This window comes from Lagopus muta, chromosome 24 (assembly GCF_023343835.1).
Source record: "Lagopus muta isolate bLagMut1 chromosome 24, bLagMut1 primary, whole genome shotgun sequence".
Lineage (NCBI taxonomy): Eukaryota > Metazoa > Chordata > Aves > Galliformes > Phasianidae > Lagopus > Lagopus muta.
In genome coordinates, this window is record NC_064456.1 from 147,511 (window position 1) to 168,492 (window position 20,982).

General features: G+C 41.8%; 1 protein-coding gene across 12 annotated transcripts; it reads right to left on the reverse strand.

Annotated features, from left to right (window-relative positions):
* Positions 1-64: 64 nt before the first annotated feature.
* Positions 65-20,893, reverse strand: SLC26A8 (solute carrier family 26 member 8). 12 transcript variants are annotated; one of them, XR_007373198.1, is made up of 20 exons: positions 16,863-18,909; positions 16,397-16,528; positions 15,457-15,632; positions 14,778-14,942; positions 13,956-14,105; positions 12,860-12,942; positions 12,335-12,482; positions 11,318-11,431; positions 9,934-10,011; positions 9,109-9,204; positions 8,613-8,719; positions 8,310-8,379; positions 7,404-7,496; positions 7,190-7,324; positions 6,318-6,677; positions 5,181-5,235; positions 4,872-5,050; positions 3,533-3,792; positions 994-1,074; positions 65-529 (listed from the first exon to the last, which is right to left on the reverse strand). XR_007373198.1 is itself a non-coding variant. In XM_048925604.1 (20 exons), the coding sequence occupies exons 2-20, from the start codon at positions 18,959-18,961 to the stop codon at positions 3,622-3,624; spliced, it is 2,622 nt and encodes an 873-aa protein (XP_048781561.1). In that variant the 5' UTR covers positions 18,962-18,990; positions 20,782-20,893; the 3' UTR covers positions 1,081-3,621. The 12 variants fall into 12 exon arrangements, 10 of the variants coding, with proteins under 10 accessions (XP_048781561.1, XP_048781560.1, XP_048781559.1 ...); XM_048925604.1 differs by lacking the exons at positions 65-529; positions 994-1,074 and adding an exon at positions 20,782-20,893 and having other exon boundaries at positions 1,081-3,792; positions 16,863-17,002; positions 18,792-18,990; XM_048925603.1 differs by lacking the exons at positions 65-529; positions 994-1,074 and adding an exon at positions 20,782-20,892 and having other exon boundaries at positions 1,081-3,792; positions 16,863-17,002; positions 18,792-19,024.
* Positions 20,894-20,982: the final 89 nt, after the last annotated feature.

The following is a 20,982-nucleotide window of genomic DNA, read 5'->3' on the forward strand; positions in this document are numbered from 1 at the left end:
CGTCGCAGTTGTGACGTCAGCAACTGACAGGCGCAGAACAATAACGCAGGCTCCGAAAGTAATAACGCCTCCTATTTATTTGCATGGACGCTCCAACACATACGGAGAGCACAATAACACTTTGATCGAGCAAATTCTCACCTGAAAGCGCTGTTTCTCATATAGTCATTGCCATTAGCTGAGCGCTTTTGCCAGTGACGAATAAGAGCTGTCCTGCCATGTCCATAAGAATCTGAACCGGCAGAGGTGACCCACTGACACCACTGCTGAGACGCCCCCGACTGCCACCCCGTGCTCACAGCCGCTGCTCAGCCTCCATAAACCTTCACCAAGCATCGATGAATGTCATTTGGTGCCCTGTTTTCCGCATGGAGGAATTCAGTGACACATCCTTGCTTCATTTGCACTTCCACATCACACACGTTTTGCCCCTCTGCTGCTACCTCATGCACGACAACAAAATGTAACAGGATACTGCAGAGAACGTTCAACCTCTCCTGCCATAACATCAGCGTCTGCCTCTGGCATCCTGGCCCAACATAATAAAATAGCAGGTGTTACTTTTGGAGCTGCTCTTGTAGCTTTGGCATCAGAAATGTAGATTGGAGTAGCCATTATAGTCAGAGAAGAATTAAATACTAACACTCAATAATTATCACAAAAAGCAACGTGTCGGCTGCTAGGCTGCTGGGGAATTTTTTGCTGTGAGCACAGACCCAGTACTGGTCATAAAGACGTCGACGCGTTTCCCTTACAACTCCTGCCAGCTCTGTCAACAACTGTTTAACATCATGCGGCTCCTGCGCTGCCCGCACAGCTGCCGCACACCTCACAGCCCACGGCTCAGGGCACGACGGCCGCCCCGTGCAGCCGCGGCTCTGGTCCTGCTGGATGCCGGCAGAGGGAGCGCGACCCGTCCAGCTCACTATGGGCAGGCACCGCACAGCGCTGCCCGGGCATCAGATACAAATATTTGCAGGGAAAGGTGGGTACCTCTGTGTGCGATTTTGGAAGGCAGAAAAATCCTCGTGTGAGCTCTGGGGATGACAGGTTCCATTCCTCTGTCTGTTCCCCCTGCAAAGAGTTCTAAGTGAGATGCGATAGTACAAAATATGGCAATAATGTGACACGGAGAAGGATACACGCAGTCCCCGATTTCAGCCTTCCACAACCGCTGTGCTAGAAGTAGCACTGAGCTGGAGACTTCAAGCATGATGGAGCACGCTGCTCACATCCAACAGCAACCATATAAGAAAGTTCTTTCCTCAAAGGAGTATAAACACAGTATAAACAGACGACAAACACCACTTCGAGTTCAGTATATTGGCTGCCTGTTCCTTTTGTGGGATCTATTGTCCTGTATTAGCACTGGGACTCCTGCAGCTGGTCCTATTAGTGCACGTTCACACCTCCTGTAGCCAATGCTGCACATCACACTTCAGTGAATTTGGCCCACAGAGGGGTTCTGAGCCAGCTCTAGGCCCAACTACAGTCAACTTCCCACAGCCAGCCTGGCATTCATTTTTAAAGCAGAACGAATGCCACCAAACTATGCCCATACACAACCAGTTTACCTGGTCCTTCCTCATAGCTTCCGCAGTGTGACACACTGCAGCCTGTTGCCTAAGAACTGCTCCTGCCACACTCTGTGCAGCTCCTGAGGTTTCTCTACCACCTTCTGTTTTCTGCAGCCATGTGTGTACCAAAGCAGTATGTCAATAAAATGCCAACAGGCAGGGCCGGCAGGCTGCACACACTTTGCATTTTGCGTGGTGATGTTCTGGGATCAGCACCCTCTAATTCAGCGCAGTGAGAAAGCTGCCTGGGACTCTGCAGCATGCCCTCCTAGGAAAATGTCATGGGTTTGTACTGGTTCAGAAGGGCATTAAAAAGATGCTGTCTGCACAAAACAGCTGCATTTGTTGCAACTAGATCAGGCGAGAACATCAAACTGCCTCCAAACACACTACTGCAGGCAGGCCTTTGAACTCTGACTTCAGAGGCACAGGTGGAGTCCTCAGCCATAAAGTACGTGCTCTGCCACTTCACTGCCTGTGTCCACGGATTTGTGCTTGGTGAATCACAGAAGCATTCTGTATGCATGCAGGAGCTGAGGCACTGTACAGCTGTATAGGAAAATGATCAGGTTTGTCTGAACTTCCTGTCAGCAAAGTATTTGTTTTGCAACAACAATGCTCATAATTTGAAAACTAATATGCTGACGTCCAAGCTGTCCCCTGGTGTTCCACTCTGCAGTCACATGGTAGGAAGGAAAAACACTGAACTCTGCCCAGTAAGCCAACAAAAAACTCAAGTCTTTGGTTTGTAGTGGAGACTTTCCATAGTGCCAACAGCTACGAATGCCATTTCACCTTAAATCAAGGCTGCCATAGCAGAGCCAACAGAATCTGGAAATGAGGACTATGATTTTCATGGGTTTTGTGCTACTCTGTTTTGAACAGAGCTGAGAGGAGCTTGGCATGAAGCCACTGTCCAAAACAATGCAGGGAAGCATATGTGGTTTGAAAATTACTCGATACCATTTGAGCTTTCAGTTTTCCTATCTTTCAATCCAAACGATATGAGGGCTCCAGCACTCAGTTTCCTCCACACTAAGTAACTTGGCACAACTCACCAAAATCCTTTACCACTGTAGATCACACATACAGAACTGCAGCTTTACAGACAAATGCTGTCCCCTCATGTAAAATTAGTTTTACCTGTGACTCTCCACAAGGGCAGTCTGTGCCATGGAACAAATAAGGGCATGGCAGAGTCCTGTGACATACATTGCTGATGTAGTTGAACACCGCTGCTGTCAGTACAACCCTAGCTTAGGCTGATGCAGAAAATATGAGCAAGCTGATTTTTTTTTCCCTAAGCGTTACCTATATCTTAGTCTACAATTTTTTTCTGGCTCTTCAGAACAAAATAAATACATTCCTCCGTTCTTTACCATTTCAGTAAGAGACTGCAAAGAAAATGTAATTAAATTTTTTGTTTACTGGGATTTTGTTCTGGTAAATCTGGTAAACAGAAGAAATACTCATGTTATGTTAGTGCTGACAATATCAACTTCAGCAACTTGTTGAGCAGCAATAAGAAAATGCTTTCCTTTGAAGCTCACATCACTCTACACACTCTGAAGATAATGAATCTGCCTGCATGTAATCGATTCAGATATGGCAGATGAGTTTTACTTACTACCAATACATACATATAATAAATAATAATAAATAATAAATAAATAAATACATAAAAAGTGCTCAGCTGAAGCATTTAAACCAACTTCTAAAGAATTTCAGAAAAGATGCACAAATCATTTGCTAGAATTCACCAAAACTAGGAATTCTCTTGTACATTGCTGAGAGTATCCCATCTACTTGAAAATAATTATCTAGGTGTTCCTTTTTGATAAGAACCACAGAATTACTGTAGGCATTAGTCAAGCTGTCTAAATATAAAAACAGGAGAAAAAAAAAAAGAGCATCAAATACTGATAAGAATGACCACAACTGCTGCTTAACTGTACCTTTCTTCCTTCTACTGAAATCCCAATTCCCCAATAGTTGTAATCCACATGTTGCTGTTATGCTTCCATTCCTTGTCCCATGCGAGGTCCTAGAAATTCAGTTGAAGGGACAGAGTTTCAAACTGCAGGTGAGAGCTTGACTCTGCTGCATTCTGGGCTGAGTATGAGTTATCTGATATTGGCTCTTCACGCAGGAGTTTGCTGTTAGGCTTCCTTGCAGAGAAGAAGCCTCCATTCTTCTCCATAAGCAAATTTATTTCCTGAAATGTACACAAACATTACTGTAGGCCAAGGGTGGCCAGTCTGCTGAGCCAGTCATGTTCCCATGCCAAGGCAAAATCATGTGAGCAGCCAGAGGGGCACGCTGGCATGGGAGCACAGGGCAGGTCAGATACCCAGCTGCCAAGGAAATGAGCTGGCAGTGCTGACATCACCCCACTGCTGTGGGTCCCTTCTGCACACCCAGCCCAGCATGGTCTCAATGCACACTCCTGCGGAACCACTGTCACCTCCTGCATGGAAGCAGCTCACAGTCTGCCCTCCACATGCACTAAAGGGAAGGTGGTGAATATGAACTGTCACCTCCATTCTGTGAAGGCCTTTCTATGGGAGAGAGTATCAGGAAGGTCAATAACCTCGTGTTAGACTATTCTGTAGAGTGCTAAGATAAGAGAGGTAAAGAAGCAGAACAAAAGAAACCTGTTTCCTACAGATTTTGATAGTTGTTTTTTTTTCCTTCGTTCTTCCCTTGTTCCTGGCAGCATGCAGAGAACGATTACCTAAGGTTGGGCTGTTTCCCAAGGAGGGGCAATTAATGGAATCTATGCAGAAGAAGAGCTTTTCCTGGAACTTGCAACTGTCTACCCTGTTCAAACTTGGCAGAGACATCTGGTGAGCTTAAAAAATTATTGCAGAGGACGACAGACAGAAAGATTATGTGCACACACTTCAGTTTGTTGGGAAATCAAGTCAGTGCTGTCCTTCACTTCTCCAACCTGCCCCAAGGAAGCTGGTGCAGTAACCTCTGGAAATAAAAAGCTTGGAACTTCGGCTCTGCCCTGGCAGAGTCCTTGCCCGATGCAGGAAATGGAAACTGTCTAAAATACAACAGCAATTCCCTACTGCAAGACAGAGCTGGATTCCTTTCCAGTCTGAATGCAAAGTTGTCTTTCCCCAGTCAGGGACAACAGGACTCTGTCCATTGCGAACAACCAAACAACTGGAAAATTCAGAAGAACATCTGCTCTGCCTTATTTCCTCATTCACATCACAAGACCCTTAAGTTACTGACAAAATCATTTAACAACAGGAATGCTTACATGTAAGCTAAATACTCTACCATCTCATCTTCAGCTTGTAGCTTTTCAGCATGCTCTTCTGCAGTAAGTTCTATCTCATCTGGCTTTTGATGCCTCGCCAAAGCAGCCAGCAGAGCATCGTGAAGAGTTAGAAAGAACATTTCTTTGGTGACACAGCTGTCAAAGAACTCGTTCTTCTCAAAGGCTGCTATCACAGAGGCTATAAAAAATGGGAGAAAATAAACAAAGCAGCAAAATTCATACCAAGCAGTAGAGCTATAACATTTCACTGCAGTTTAAAACTTATCCCCAATGGTAAGTCAACATTAATAAGCAAATGCTGTACTCACAATGGCAGCCAGCTATAAGGACTGTAATGCCGATATTGAAAAACATATGGAAGATCTGTGGAGAGAATTTGATATCAGCATAGAACAATTCTGCTTTATACAAATGCTCTAGAAGTTCAAACACAAATAGGAAAAGAACTCCATTGTATGATTTATCCCTGAAGAAAGTCCTTACTCCAGCCTCAAACCAAGATTCATAGCTCAGAACTAAGTAGCCAAACTATCAAAATCTTCATAATGCTAAGTGTTACCTCTTCGCTTGAACAAAAGATTCTCATAAATACGGGCTAACTCCAAACATTTCTATGTACACTGATGCCACACTCATGTATAAACAACTTTTTTTTTTTTTTTTTTAAAGCAGTAAAACTCATTATTTCAGAGAATTACAGAACTTCAGAATATGAAGCTGGAAGGAAAAGGAGATAAGTCCAGATTCCAACAGGGGAGTCACTTAATAGATGGCAAATAAATCTTTAAGGACATCAGCTCAGTCCACAGTTCCCAATAGGTTGTAGATCAAACAGAAATCTTTGAAGATGAGCTACAGACTTTGAGGGAGTTGAGTAAGAATCCATCTGTATCTGCCTGAGATGCACAGCTACATGAAATTTATTTTTGCTACATCTGTATCTCTATTGGCTAGGATCCCTGCTTGAAGACTAAAAACCTCAAGACATACATCAAGGAAAAGAATATAAAGGCATTCAGCAATACAAATAAAATAATTCTAAGAGAAGACAGGAGGGAATTGTGAAACTGACAGTTCTAAAAAAGAGGATTTTTTTTTAAGTGTCCAGCTAGAAGAAAAAAAGAAACAGCCAAAATTGAAAGAGCAAATTAGACCTTTTTATAAATATAGTTTATAGTATAGCTTTAGTTTACACAATTGTAGGACTGGAGATAATGGACGACAGGTTTTAGCTTGTCCTTTGTGTCGATAACAAGGCTTTTGTTCTTGAAAAAGTGGCCTTATGGGAAGCTGCCAATTTCTGAAAATAGTGCACTTGAATGGGTCAACTGGAATATGCTCAACGGAACATATCTGGCCACGCACTGGGCAGCGTGGGCTAACAAGAAACATGTGACACTGGGTAAACTTTAGGTTTCACATTTACACACAGTTAGGTTGCTTACCTGTCGTAGTAAGTCTGAACCTTGCAAATCCACAAACTGGACCATACTGAAGTCCAAAATAATGGTGTGAACCGGACTTGGCAAATGTACTGGCTGTTCTTCCTGATCTAATTGTGCTGAGGTATTACCTACTGCAGAGCTCGGTGAAACACCAGCTTGTTTCCCTTCGTCCTCATTTTTTCCAGCCTGAAGTTGTGTTTTAATGCCTGGAGACGCAGACTGCGCATTAGCTGCTCCCAGCAAGAGCATCCCACAGTTCTGTCTAACTCCGTACTCTGACCAACGTACCAAGTTAACTGAAGATGACGTGGAATTACTGTCTACATGATATGACTTCACCAGTTTCTCTGTATATGGTATCTAATATGGAAAATGGAGAGGAGTACATCAGTGGTTAGAAGTAGTAGGCCCAGGGAGTAGGTTATTTTTTTCCAGTAAATAAGCACTGTAAATTGCGTGATCTCTCTTCTCTCATGGTAAAAACACATCTGAAGTAACTCTAAATACAGCAGAAAGCCACAAGAGTATGCAAAGTAGCAAGTGACTTAGCCAAGCTTCAGGTATGGTTAGCAGTGTGCCTTCAGCTGCTGGCTGGTACCAGTGGTACCCAACTTCCACACCAGGGTACGTCAAATATTTCTACTGCTCATTAATTCACCCAGTACGGTGAGCTCCTATTGCTTTATCACATACAGCCTGTATGAAGAAAAACGATTCTATTTGCTTAATTTTAATCAGTAATTATATGTATATATGTATGCTATATATAAGCATTTATAGCCTTTTAAATTCCAGCAAGTTAAGACACTGTGCACGGTGACAGAGAAATAGGCACCTCAGACAGATTAGATAAATATACTTCTAAAGCTTACCCGAGGTGGTGGTAAGGGTGGATCACAGACACAAGAGCATTTAAAATCTTTGCTTTCCACTGAAATGTCAGACAGATTAGCTGAAACTAAGGCTCTAATTTCATTTGGATTTAGAGGCACTGTTTTCATGTCCATCTGAAAGACAAAAATATTTTTACTACAGGGATAATACTCGCTTTTAGAAGCTTTATCTAGCTGAAAAAGTGGCATTTACCTTGTGTAACAAGTAATTTTTGAAGCTATTCATATTTGCAAAAGAAATGGAAGAACAGCACTGAAAGATTTTGACACCATCAATCTCCATTGCCTTCAAAACAAAAGTTGGATCTGTGAGAGTTGTACTTCGTAGGAACAATTTTTCCCCACCTAACCCTCTATGCAGTAGACTGCAAGGTGATGTTCTAAGGACAAAGTAACACTGCTGACCACACTGCATGCTGGTAGGAGCACTGGCAGCACGGACTAATAACGTACTCATCTGGAAACATCAATCAGTTCTTCCTGTTTTAAAGACCTCCAGCAGATCTATCACTGATGACAGTCGGCTGGTATAATATAAAACCATCCAAATTCGATCCATAGTTTTATATTATATCTAATGCTCTTTGCAGAAAACATACATTACATCACTCTTGTATTTCTAACCTTGTCCTCATTTGATTTATGCAAATCCATCAGCATAGCTTTGGGAATGTACTCAGGTGGCAAAGCTCTTTACTACTGAATTACCCAATTTTGTATGGTTCTGTCTTCTCAACAGTGTATTACAAAGGCCCGTGCCCTACTTTACATCCCATCACTGTAAGAATCAGCAAGTCAGTCTGGCAGACAGTTACTGAAAATGTGTTGTGTGGACACAACCAGACTGAGAAAAGCAGGTAAAACACCAAACAGTTCCGTAAATGTCAGCAATGTGGCTTCCACCACTGGGACAGCACTGACTGACACAGGGAGCTCCATGGGGCACAACCTGAATCACTTCACACTACAGATATTTAAGCATTCTTCAGTTTGAAAGTTTTGAACCAAGTGAACTGAGTCCGAATGCTCATTCTCGAATGCACTTAAGGGAAGAAGCTAGATTACAGAGGTGGAACATTTGTTTTTTGTTTCCTCTTACGGCTCTGCAGATGGATAAACTTCTATAAATATTCGTGTTTGGAATCTGTCCCAGCTCCACCATCTTCATTCTGAAACAAGATGTTTATTAGATTCTCACATAAAGTAGAGGAAAAAAAAAGCTACATTCCCAAAACCTTGATCTCCATTTCTAAAGTTACTGCTTTGGGACAGTAATAGACAGATTCCAGGATGACCTGACCAAAGTGTTTACAAGCACGAAACTACTTTCACATTGTTGTATGTGCAGCTATCTCTAAAACATCAACTCTAGTGAGTATTTTGCTCTAGGAGTTACAAGTACCTGTGTGTCCTGATGCTGATTATGAAGAATGCAATTGCCAGGGCGATCAGTAAACCAATATCAAGACCAAGACAAAGCACTGCAGCAAAAGTTCCAAGCCAAATAGCCTTTGATCAAGAGACAGAGAAAAAGATATAAAATGACCTCCAACTCAGCTCCAGTATTTGCAAATTAAAGAGACTAAAAAGAAAAAAGAAAAAAAAAAAAAAAAAAAAAAAAGAGCTAGAAATGGTAATAGTTGAAAAGCCTAGCTGGCACCTTTCAGCCACCCAGTCCTGAAAACAGTCACACAGAAAGATCACAGGAAAGAAGTGCAGGACCTCAAAACACATTAACTCCGCTGCAGTTACTGACAATTTACTTTCCTTAGCCCTGCATTTGCAGATACACAGTGGCAATACACACACCTCCACAATTCTGGCCCGCTCTAAAAGAACAAAGAAAAGTATTTCTTCCTTTAAACACATTCCAGTCACTGTTTTTTTATGCCACTTACTAAATGATACTTATCCTTTCTCCACAGGGTAGGAATGTCCAGAAGTTTTTCAAGAAAAGGTAGCATGTTAAATACTACAATAGCAGCCAGCACGCTCTGTGCAAATAAGAAAAAAATGCATGTTATTTATTGCATCTGAGATTTATTGCACACACAACATGATAAGGAACAGATATCCAAGACAAACTGCTTAAAATTTAGATCTTATTTATGTATTTTTTATAAGTAAGTATAGCAGTTGTCAGACCTGCAAACCAACCTATCTTATGTGATTTCACAATTACTTCTACCAATGCAACTGGACTTTCTCTTGAAATGCTTTGTGTGGTTTCTATTGCAGAGCTCTTCAGTGAATCCCTGTGCCTCCTGCAGCACCATGACAAATGACAACACTATCTACAGAATGGAGCTGCTGTATCAATGAATGGTTTTAATTAGCATGGGCAGTTCATTTACAGATTTGGGAAGTTGCTTGACACCATTTGTTGAAAAAGCACACCTTAGCAACAAAAAATGGGAAACCAAAAGTGAAATACAACATTTAAATCACAGATCTTGGCAGTAAACTTTCAATTCACTTCTAGCCAAGGAATTTTAGTTTGTGCTGAACAGTCAGATATGGGAGAGGGTATGGGAGAAAGTATTAATTTCCAAATACTTGACCATGCTGAAATTTAGGACAATTTAAAGTCATTGTTTTGGTTTAGTCTATCCCTTGAAACAATGAAATGTAGAGAAAGTTACAACCCCAACTGTTAGGATAATCTTCACGTTATGCTTTAAAAGTAAGTAGGCTGCTACCATAACTATTACAAGTTCACTTACATTAGGTATCATCTGGAAAAAGTGTCCTAGTTTCAATGCAATCACCAGCATTATAGATGCTCCCATCAGTGCTGCTATCTGAACAGAGATACTTTATTAGAGAGGCCTTTCAGAACCGATTCCTAGTCTTCTCTAAGCAAACACGGTATAGTGCTTGTAACACCATCTAATAGAAAAAGCAACCAGGAGACAAAGTCCACGGGTGTCTTGTAATGGGCAATATGGATTCCAGAATGCTCATGTCAAAAGGCTTCTGTAGACACAAATTTGTCCTAAATGGGCTATTCTTATGTACAACAACACAGGATTTTGATTTGATAGTTTAATTTGAAAAAGAAGATATTTCTCTTGCAAGTCAGCCTTAAGAACGCCATCCGAAATCCAGGAAGAAAACTCTGTAACCCCAATGTGGTCTTAGAAAGCAGCATTCCTTTATTCCTCATGATACGCACTGTGCGACTTGACAAACAAGGAAGCTCTCTCAGAGTTCAGGTTCTACATTTAAACAGTTAAGACACCCACATGCAGTACACTGGCACAATATTCATTCTTTCCCAAGGATGTATTAACATATGCTAATGTCCCTTTGGGCCTGCTCAGTGGTATCTAGAGTGGTCAAGTGCTCACCTACTTCTTTCCTGCTTTCCACCATCAGCTTCATCGCTGAGACCTTTGACTCCACCTTCAGCTGCTTTTCCCCACTTTGGAAAATTTCCATTGCTTATGGGGCCTAGGGAGCCACTATTAAAACAATATATGTGGAATCCAAGAAAAATGTCCCTGCACCTCCTGGGTGCAAACGATAAAAGTATTCTATTATGTGCCCATTATTGAGGAAAACAAAACTGCTCACCCACTAAATTTGAAATTGAAAGTTTTAGAACTACTGAACTATCACTTATGGATTACTTTTGACGAACTAATATATTGACTCTTATACTAATGTACTAATCCACATTGCTAAACAAACCAGCCTATATCAGGCACAAATGTTTTATTAAATCAAGTTACTTCTATGATGCAGTGAAGCATGTACAAATACTCATAAGAAGTATGTTAGAATCTTCCTAAAAATAAATAATTTTTAGAAATAATTTTAAAAAAAGATTAAGGTCATAATGTCCAGTACTAAAAAGTGCAAAACAATTTTCAGTTCTGGGCATATTCACTAAAATACAGTTTACATGGTATGAACGCATCTTATTCTCTCCACAGAATTCTGGCTTCCTTAAACGCACATCATGTCCTTAATATCCTACAATTACAGTGCATAGCATAGAGAGCACAAATTCATGCTGCATGGGAATATAACTTTACTTCTCACAAACTGCTTGGATGAAATGTCAGCCTATACTCAGTCTAGAATGATTTTAGCCCGGCTCACCTGGGTTCTTCCACCCGCCTTCTCTTGGATGACAGTTCCAGAAATAGCACAGCTGACAGCAAAGCTTCTGAAAAACGAACTGCAAATATTGCAAAGCCCCACAGCTATTAGTTCCTGTAAAAAAGAAACAGGAGGAAGTAGAGAGAACCCAAAATTAATGACTTACCTAAATAGAAGTGGCGTAAAAAGAAGTACATCTGCTCACACTTGCTGGCTGTTCAGCTCAGAAAACTTTCTGAAAACAAAGACTCTCATGGTTAAATTTCTCTCAAAAGCCACAAAGTTTTCACAGTTGAGAATCTCATGGACCCAAAAGTCAAGTTCCTGTTTACAAAGTAATCCACAAAGAACTCAAAACTTCCAAGCTAATGCACAGTATATCTCAGTATACAGTATAATAGAGCTGACACAAGAACTCAATGGAAAAGACATTCTCTTTGTACTTATCCTCAAAGGCTACAGGAAGCCAGGGCAGCTTTCTGGATTAATTCCTTTCTAATGAAGACTCAAAGCCATCACAACAAGTTAAACAGGGTACTGCAAACCAGTTAGTGCTTACTCAATCTAGCACACTGGAAACTAACAGCTTCAGCTTAAAAGGCTCTCAGAGCAATCAGCCTAGGCTGAGAATTCACTAAGTTGACAGACACACATAGACAAGAACTACAGCTGTTTTGGCCATTTACAATTAGAGCTATTATATTTGTGTGCTATTGTAAGTCCCACAGATTCAGGATAGCAGTGGCCCCCAGGGATCAGCAGCAGCAGTGTGTATGAACCCCTGGAGCTACACTAAGGCCTCTTGGTCAGTATGGTCACTGGACATATTTTGCCTTCACATATAGATGGCATCTGTCCTTCCACAGAGAATCAACAATAACAAGTTGATACAAAACAATCAGCTGGCATCACTCGTTCTCTGCTTGCATTTTTACCACTACCAGGTAACTAGTGGCTTTACTAAGCTGAATTCAGTTTGCTTCTTGGCCTAAGAAGTATGTGTAGCTTTGTTCTCACCTGACTGCTGGAAATGCTGTAGTTATGAAGCAAAGCATACTTCTCTCCAATGAAAACAAGAAGGAAGCAGCTTACAATAGCAAGGGAGAAAGCATGCAAGATGATCTTGCTCAGGTTTGATAAATCTGGCAGTGTAGGAGGTAGAAACCTACAAGATCAGAGAACAGAAAGGTTTAAACCTGCTCTGGGATCTGTGCAGTCTATACCATACCCAGGAACAACATCAGAGGCATCTTCTGCCACCCCACAGGAGATGTCCTGAATTTGTAAGGGTGTGCTTCCACCTCACAAAAAACACAAATTCCTTCCCTCTGTGCGCTAATAAAATCTGAATCTAATAAAGAAAACTGTAGTTCAAATTCTGCATATGCTCTGAAACGAGGAGATCCCAAAGCTCTCTTGAACAGTTATTCCTATAACTGTGCTTCCTGGTAAAAATCTGCCTATGTCAAATTTCAAGAACAGACTGAAACACCTCTTTCGTGTCTCAAAAGTATAACCTCACTAACAGCAGAAATAACTAACCTCTGAGGAATCATACTGAGCACAGCACTGCTAGATTCAGCGTGAAGATGAATACAATTGGCAATAATGGTAGCTGTGATGATCTGGGAAAGAAAACAAGAATACCACAGATTATAAGCATTTGCACCTGAACTGCACACAGCAAATCTGTGGAACAGATTCAGTAAGATTCTGTGAAACAGAAACAGCAAGGACAGTTACTCCTGCAGGAGGATTTGAAGGACCTAAGCACACATTTTATTCAGTGTATAAGCACCGCAGCATTTGGAAGTAATGTATTTTTGTGGGGTTTTATCAGTATATTATACAAATACTTCCTATTTGCTAATGTCTACAGTGTAGTAACATCTGATAAATTCTATGCAAAATGTGGACTTTTCTTCTTATTCCAATTTTCCCATTAGCTGTCTGTGTTGCTGTGCTCTGTCACAGGCTTTGTCCCACAGGCCACTGTTAGATAAGTGGCAAATGGCTTCAAGTCCAGCATCAGCAAGGTTTTCCTAAGAAAGGTGTTCCTTAGAAAAAGAAGCTATCATCTCTTAGACTCCTAGACTGTCTGCAAAAATCAGAAATTTCATTTCAATAGAAAAAGTTTTGATTAAAAAAAAAGAAAAAGTCAACTCTTCCATTTTCTAGGAAAGAAAAACATCAGGAGAAAACAGCAGCAACAAATATTACTGAATTTACAGTAAGACCTGCCTTTGAATGTAACAAAATTGAATATCTCCCTCCAGCAATTCCAGACCAAAAAAACCATAACTCAATCAGAACTCCGAACCTTCAAGTCCGCAGTTCTACTACCATCATAATAAAGATTAAAAAGATAAAAAATAAAAAAAATCAGTCTGGAACATGGTGGTTTCACCTCTACACAATGCTGTTTATTCATGCAGCAGTTCACCGTGATTTGTGCCCATGGCTTTCTGTAGGCAGAGATTCCTTATTTCCACAGTAGCAGGGGAAAAACTTAGGAAGTTCTCCGGTGAAAGACGCCTCAAAGCTCAGCGACAAAGGCTGCTTATGGCACTCAGAGCCGGAACGCAGACAAGCAACTCCTGAACTGCTCAATTATCACTACAGCATCGAGAACACTCACCAAGAGAAGCTCCATTGGAAATGCAACAGGACTATGAAGATAAGTTATCCGGATAGCTTTACTGATTTGTAGCATGGCCATGCTAAGCAAAAATAGCAGTATGCTGGTGGCATTAGACTTTGGGAGAGCCAGGAAATAATAGAACGCATTCTGAAAAGGAATCATCATAGAGAAGATCAGAGGCAGATACTGCAAGTATTTTTACATTCTAGAAGGTTGAGACCTGTTGCCCTCACACTTTAACTTATCTTTTACTGCTACGACAGTACCTTCAGCGGGAAGAAAGTTGCTAAGAGCAAAACAGTATTTTGAATGGTCTGTTGAGAAACACAGCCACAAGTAACTCAGATCTAGTTCAATCACTCTTATCTCCTCTACACCACCTTTCTCTCTAGTTGTCTGTCTTTTCTTAAGAAAATTAGGAAGACTTATTTTTAAGTTATCTTTAGCTAGGAGTCTGCTGCATCTTTGTCAGATATGTCATAGATACTGTGTGCCCAACAGTTAGCCCACAGTGATCCATGGAGGAAAAACATACCTCTTTCCCTAACCTTTGCTCCAGAATGATAACAGACATGCTGAAAATGATAAAGCTACATAAGTAATTAAAAATACTCCCTTTTCCTCTTGCATGTCATGCAAAAATATCCGTTCATCATTCAAGACAACAGAAAGACAATGTAACCACAGCTGAGACCTGCAGAAATATCCCTCAGCAACTGACATATTGAAATTGCCTTCAATTTTTGTTACTGTTCTCTTCTTTATCCCACAGGAAGCAAGCATTTATTTATTTTTTTCACTAATAATGAATTTACTCACATAAAAAATGTCTCGAGAGCCCTTATGGATGTCAAGCACAATGTCAAAGATAAAAGTGAACTGTGATACAATGACAAGCAATGCTGCTGCAGAGAGGTAAGCATCAATGAGAGCCTTTGGCAAGTATGCTGTTACAGACTTCAGGCAGAAGCAGCCTAGCAGTAACTGTATGGAACAAACAAGAAGTGAGGTGCAATATAATTATCTATGTCTAACCTGCCTTTCTTGTTCCCACATTTGAAAAGCACGACTTTTCACTGCCATACTTGATGGATAGTTATTTGAAAAGCTATATTCATTATGCACAATTAAGAAGGATGCTGCCAAACTAAAATAGGAACACTTCAGATCAAGTGTGTGTGGTTATGCAGGACTACCTAAGGGTCTTCATGTTGGAGAATTGGTCGAAAAAAGAACAAAACAGCTGGCCAATAAAATACAAAAGTAATTTACTTCACGTACTGCTGAATTAATCAAGGACACACAAATCTGAACCTATCCCATTTTTTCAGACATCATGAGAAGAGGCAGACCTTCACGTTCCATTTTCTACAACGTATGTATTCAAGTGTGCTGAGCTTAGAACTTGTGAGAACACACAAGCAGTCTCACTTCTTACATTTGTACAAAGATAAACATAAGGACACATCAGTAAGGACATAACAGTTTCATCTTCTACCTGAATTATGCCAGTCATAAATGTCACTGACGCAGTGAGTGCCAAGGTCTCCACGTAACCTTTCAAAAGTGTAGGGTCTGAAAAATTGACCAGTGAACTGTTAAAGGACAACGTTTTGTTGAGATCAAGGGACTTGAGAATATTTTTCACCACTAGATTTAGGATGCTGAATGAGCCTGAAAACAATAGAACAGAGTAGAGAGAATGTAACTGCATGAGGTGTTGCAACAAGGATTTATCTTAAAACTACACATCCATCTCTATGCCCCACCATCAAATGTGCTGTACGAGACAATTTATTTTCATTCATTCCATTTTTACTGTTTCTGAATAAGCACCAAAAGCTTCAAAAGTTCCCTCTGAAAATTTCAGACTCCTACAATTTTACAGGCGAAGTCTTTGCTTGGTCAGATGCACAAAAGAAGAAAGATTTTAATGTAAAGCACAAAAATGAATGCACTACAATGAACTGCCAGAAAGTCCAAGAAATACGGTTTGTCTGAGAAAGAGCTGCCAAGTTATCTACGAGGCCAGAACTCCACAGATCCACTTTTACAATGATGATAAGGGCCTTCTCACATAATAATCTAGTTTCTGAACAAATTAAGAACGCAAAACCACCAACAGTTCAGTCATGGCAAGGAACTGCACAACCCCTGGAGAAAACCAGGAGCTAAGTGGGAAGCAGCTTGATCTGGCCCTCTGCTTTATGCAGGAGACACTTCCATGATGCACTAGCTGCCCCCTTTGCACTGCTGTCTGTGACAAAGGAGCTGTGGCAGTCTCTGCCCTCAGGGGCAGAGGTGGAGCAATGAATCGAGAATCTGGAAGTCTGGATGCTCCCCTAAACAACGCCTGCACATGAGATGCTTTTTGAAGCAGCACTGAACACAATCTCTAAGTCCTGTAGAAACATTTTGCAATGCATAATAAAACTCACCAATTGAGATGTGATGTGAACTTCCAAATACAACGTACAGCACTGAGCAGCAGAATGCAGAAAGGAAGCCATTGATTGTTGGTAGAGGTAAGCCAGCCAGCCAAACTCCTAACAGCCCTAGAAAGCAAAAATCTAACAGATTTTGCAGGGTGGATTTTAAAGATTGCTATTTTTCCCACAATACAGGAAAATGCTGCTGTTAGCATATATTTATATACTTAAATTAGAGGGAAACTTTATGAAAAAAGGCAGCGTCTTGTCCTCAAAATTACACTATGTAACATTTGATTACAGAATATGTTTTCTTGCAAGTATGGAAATTAATAAGTTAATGATTTAAGGAATTTGTGAATTAAAATTCCCACATAATTCAGATGACATCTGAAGGAACAGGGTAACACACACATTATGAAAAGGATAATGTACAAAAGGAAGCAAGAGTGCTTTTTCTTTTCTCTCTGCCTACCTTGAGGAACCTGAACCAACCCAACATTTAGGCCTGCATGGAGGTCCTTCAAGATCCACTCTCTGAACTGATAGGAAAAAAGCCAACTCAGGATAGGGAACCTCTTGTATATAATCTTTTTGAAACTTTCCCAGGAGAACCTGAAAAGAATCAGATAAGATAAGCTGTGTGTAAAGTTCTTCATGACAACCATGTCTGCAGCCCTCTTGCATGACCTCATACTCTGCAGGAATAGAAGCCACATTGCTACTCTCAGATCTCTGCAGGCACTGAATACTCTGAACCTGCTTTGCCTTCTGCAGATCCAGCTGGTGCACAACACGAGTCCCATACAGGCACCCCTGTGCCTTTGCATTCCTTTCAGATGAATCGCGAATACTTTGTATGCCATTCATATGATACCCTGTCAGCACCAGAGCACGCAGCACTGAATGCATCAATTACTTGACCTCATTAACACACTGCAGAAAATCAGGAGACAGCATTTTCATACCTGCTATCCTAATCTAGAAGAAAAACATACAGCTGCTACATCTGGAGGGCAAAAAAAAAAAAAAAAAAAAAAAAAAAAAGAGACAAGCCTATCGCATCTCCGAAAAAAGCAGTCAAATGTTTGCTGTATTAATGTCCAAAGGATCTCACAATTGCAGAAATTAATCAACAATGAGTCTTCAAAGTGAAATGAAAAACTAGAACGCACAGTAGTAACTCAAACTCTAGCTCCACTTGCCTTCACTTATTACCAGGAAATTCCTTTGCAACAGTGCCAGTAAAACAGGATCCATGGTTTTAGGCTGTAGTCACACTCATTGCTGAGCTGGTGTTAAGAGCTAGTTACACAAAAGAGAGAGGTCTGGCTCTTCTGTGCTGCTTTTCCTTCTGTGTCCTGTCCCATTTGGCAGCAGCAAGCTGTTAGATTAGTTCACCACACCTTGTGGAACCTCACCCATAGCTAGACTTGAGTCTCAAGGCATATCACTGTCCCAAAATAACAGTCTGAGTTTCAGTATACCTTCAGAATACATGCTGAAACAAAGCTTAGAGAAATGATGAATCAGATTTTTTAATTTACTTTTCTTATGAGGACTTTGTAGTGTAGGCTCAGCCATAACCACTGGCAGTCCACTCCACGTCCAAAGAGATTCATTTGGAAAACCAAAAGCATTCATGGTCAAACAAAACTAAAAGGGAAGCTGATGAAAGGGATTCATATTTTTGATGATATTTCCCTTGCTGGAAGAACACCAGGAATTTTCCTAAGTCATCAACAAAGACTGCCTTCTACTGAGCCTGCAGGGCTCCTCTGGCAGAAGATATGCTTCTGTCCCTAGGATAATGCCCAAAAGAGAATTTTGGCAGATGGGAAAATCAGGCTGTGGAAACATTAATACTGTATAGGCAGTACTATTTGCATCACCCATTCTCCTCAGAGAATGCAGAACATAGCTCCAAAATAATGCAAAAGCAATTCAGCCAATCTTATCCATACCATTATGCAACCTTCCATGTCCCCAGCTAAGAAGGAACAGAAAACAGCTCTTGAAATTTAAGAAACACAAGTAACAAAAGGCAGAAATCAGAAAAAATGCAAGTGAAAGCTTGTGTCTGACAGCTGGACTGAGGGAAGCACTGGAGGGGCTGCAAATATTAACAACTTCTCCTTAAAATGTATATATCCCTCACACTATCTTGAAGTGAACAAACACTCCTACAGATTGCTAAACTGGGGGCTAGTGGAGTGCTGTTCTTGTATACTTCACTGCAAGTTTCTCCAACTGGTTGTTCTGCTTCAGTTATCAATCAATACAATTCAGCACTTTAATTACAAGCTGCAGGAAGATATTAGCATCTTTCCAGATTTGGGCTGGAAGAGCCTCCTTAGTTTGTGTTTTTTTTTTACACCTGTCAAATTCCCAGCATACAGCTCACCTGCAACGTAGCTGTGTCTTCTTTTCAGCGATTTGTGGCTCTCCACCAAAGGTGGAAGGTAGGTTTCTTTCCAAGAATGCTTGTACGTGTTCCTCAGTCCACATTTCTCTTTGGACTCTGTAAAATGCCGGTTGCTGCCTGGTACGGACTGTATCATTGTCTAGTTCCATATTTTCTTTTTGATGAGGAATATCAAATACTGGAGACAACAGTAGACAAGGTGACTGAAATACCTATTAAAACCAAAACCAATAACAAGTATATGACATATGTCCACCCCAGCATAGCTCCTGTGAAGCCAACAGCTACAGCAAGGATAAGCAAGGCTCTGCAGACTAAAATCCTTGGAAGGATGCTGCTGTTAGGATTGAGCAAACTGCCAGAACATTGAGTCCTTCTGGAATTTGTCTTGATTCTGCTCTGTAGGAAAGACCAGCATGGATGCCCTCCATTATGGGATCCCCAAAGTGGGTCTGTGTTAAAGGAAGAAAATACATTGCGTCTCCATAAACCTATCACAACTGAGAAACAGTTTGAACTCTCCTTGTTTCCAGTGCTGGAAAAAAAAAAACAAAAGGCTTAGATTGCCATCCAAATCAGAGGCCATACCATGCCACAATTTGAAGTAAAAAATTGGTATCTGATACCATTCAGATTTTTAAATGCCCCAAAACTTTCACTCACATTCCTCAGCATTTAAACATCAGGAAGATCTGAATTCAACCACTACTGCTCTGATTAGGTAAGATGTAAGCTCCCAGAGTGATTATTGAGTAAGAAGTCCAGTGAAAGAACAGATGTAAACTGAAGTTCTCATACTGACAGCTGAGGCAGAAAAAAAATTCAAATCCAGAGTTATCAACTGAAAGTGCAAAGATTACATAGGAAAAAGGCTGTGCCATGTGGAAAGGCAGTTTTGACAGGAAAAAAAAAAGAAGGAAAATGAGAAGCATAAAAGGCAGTAAGTGAGCAGAAAGTCTAGTCAAAATGTAAGTACCAAAACCTGGGGAGAAAAAAAAAAAAGAAAAAAAAAAGTTTTCTCCTCATTTTTTGTTTCCTGAATTGTCAAGATCTGATTGTACAGGTCTGGTGTTTTGCACCTCTGAGATATGCTGCTTCTGACAGAGCAATAGGGACCCCAGCACCCTGGAGGCATTCCCACCAACACACACACCCCAGCCACTCCAAAGCACAGCCAGCAGCAGGCACGCCTCAGGCACGCTCCATTCCTATGGCATGTTTTCTTCCTCCTTTTAAAAAGGAGATACACAAAGGTCTTCCAGAAAAGTTTAAGAGACATTTTGTTCATTAGCTCTGCATGCTCAGTACAAGTCGCTGTTTGAGCACAATCCCTTTTTTTCAAGGTAAAGTAACACAACAAAGAAAGCTAAAAAGAAGCTCGAGTTTGCAAACTGAAGTCCAGGCAGACAGGGATACAGCAGCACCAGCACAGCTCCCTGCACCTCCACAGTCCTGGAGACCCCCAGGGAACGGAGCACTCCAGTAAACCGTCTTAGGCTCACAGGAGCAGCACTGCGGGCACCTGAGAACACCTCGGCCTCGCTGAAGGCCCTGGCAGGTCAGCGTGGCCTGCTGCCTTAGGTCAGCGTTCTCATAGATTTTCATATTTTGCCTAAAGCACGCCTTCGAGGAAACAAAAGCCGGCCTCAGGAAAACGCCACACACGGGCTGTGCCGCCTTAATTTTAGCCGGCGTGGGCAGAAACACCTCACAGCATCGCACTCTTCGTAACACCGAACGCAGCGACCACGCAGCCCGCCTTTCCCCGCTCTCGCGAGAGCTTCCCCGCCCCCGCTCCGCATCGCCTCCATATTGGGGCATCTCTGCCTGCGGCGCCTCAACTCTCGCGAGAGCAGCCGGACCGAACCAGAGGGCCTCGGCGGGGAGCGGGGAGGCGGTGCGGCCGGCCTGGTCCAGCCCGAGCTGCGCCGCTGGGGGGCGGGTCGGGGCCTCGTCTTTCCCGTCCTACCTGCGGCGGAGTGGCTCCCCGCGGCCCTCCCTATCGGCCGGCCCCTCCCTCACCTCCCGAGGCCGGCCCGCCCCTCGCAGCGCGGAGGAGGAGGGAGAGAGCTAGGCGTGTGTGCGGGGAGGGGGAGGCGGCGGAGTGAGGGCGGCTGAGAGGAGAAGAGAGGAGAGGGGAAGGAGCAACCGCCCCGCGCGAGGCTCGGCC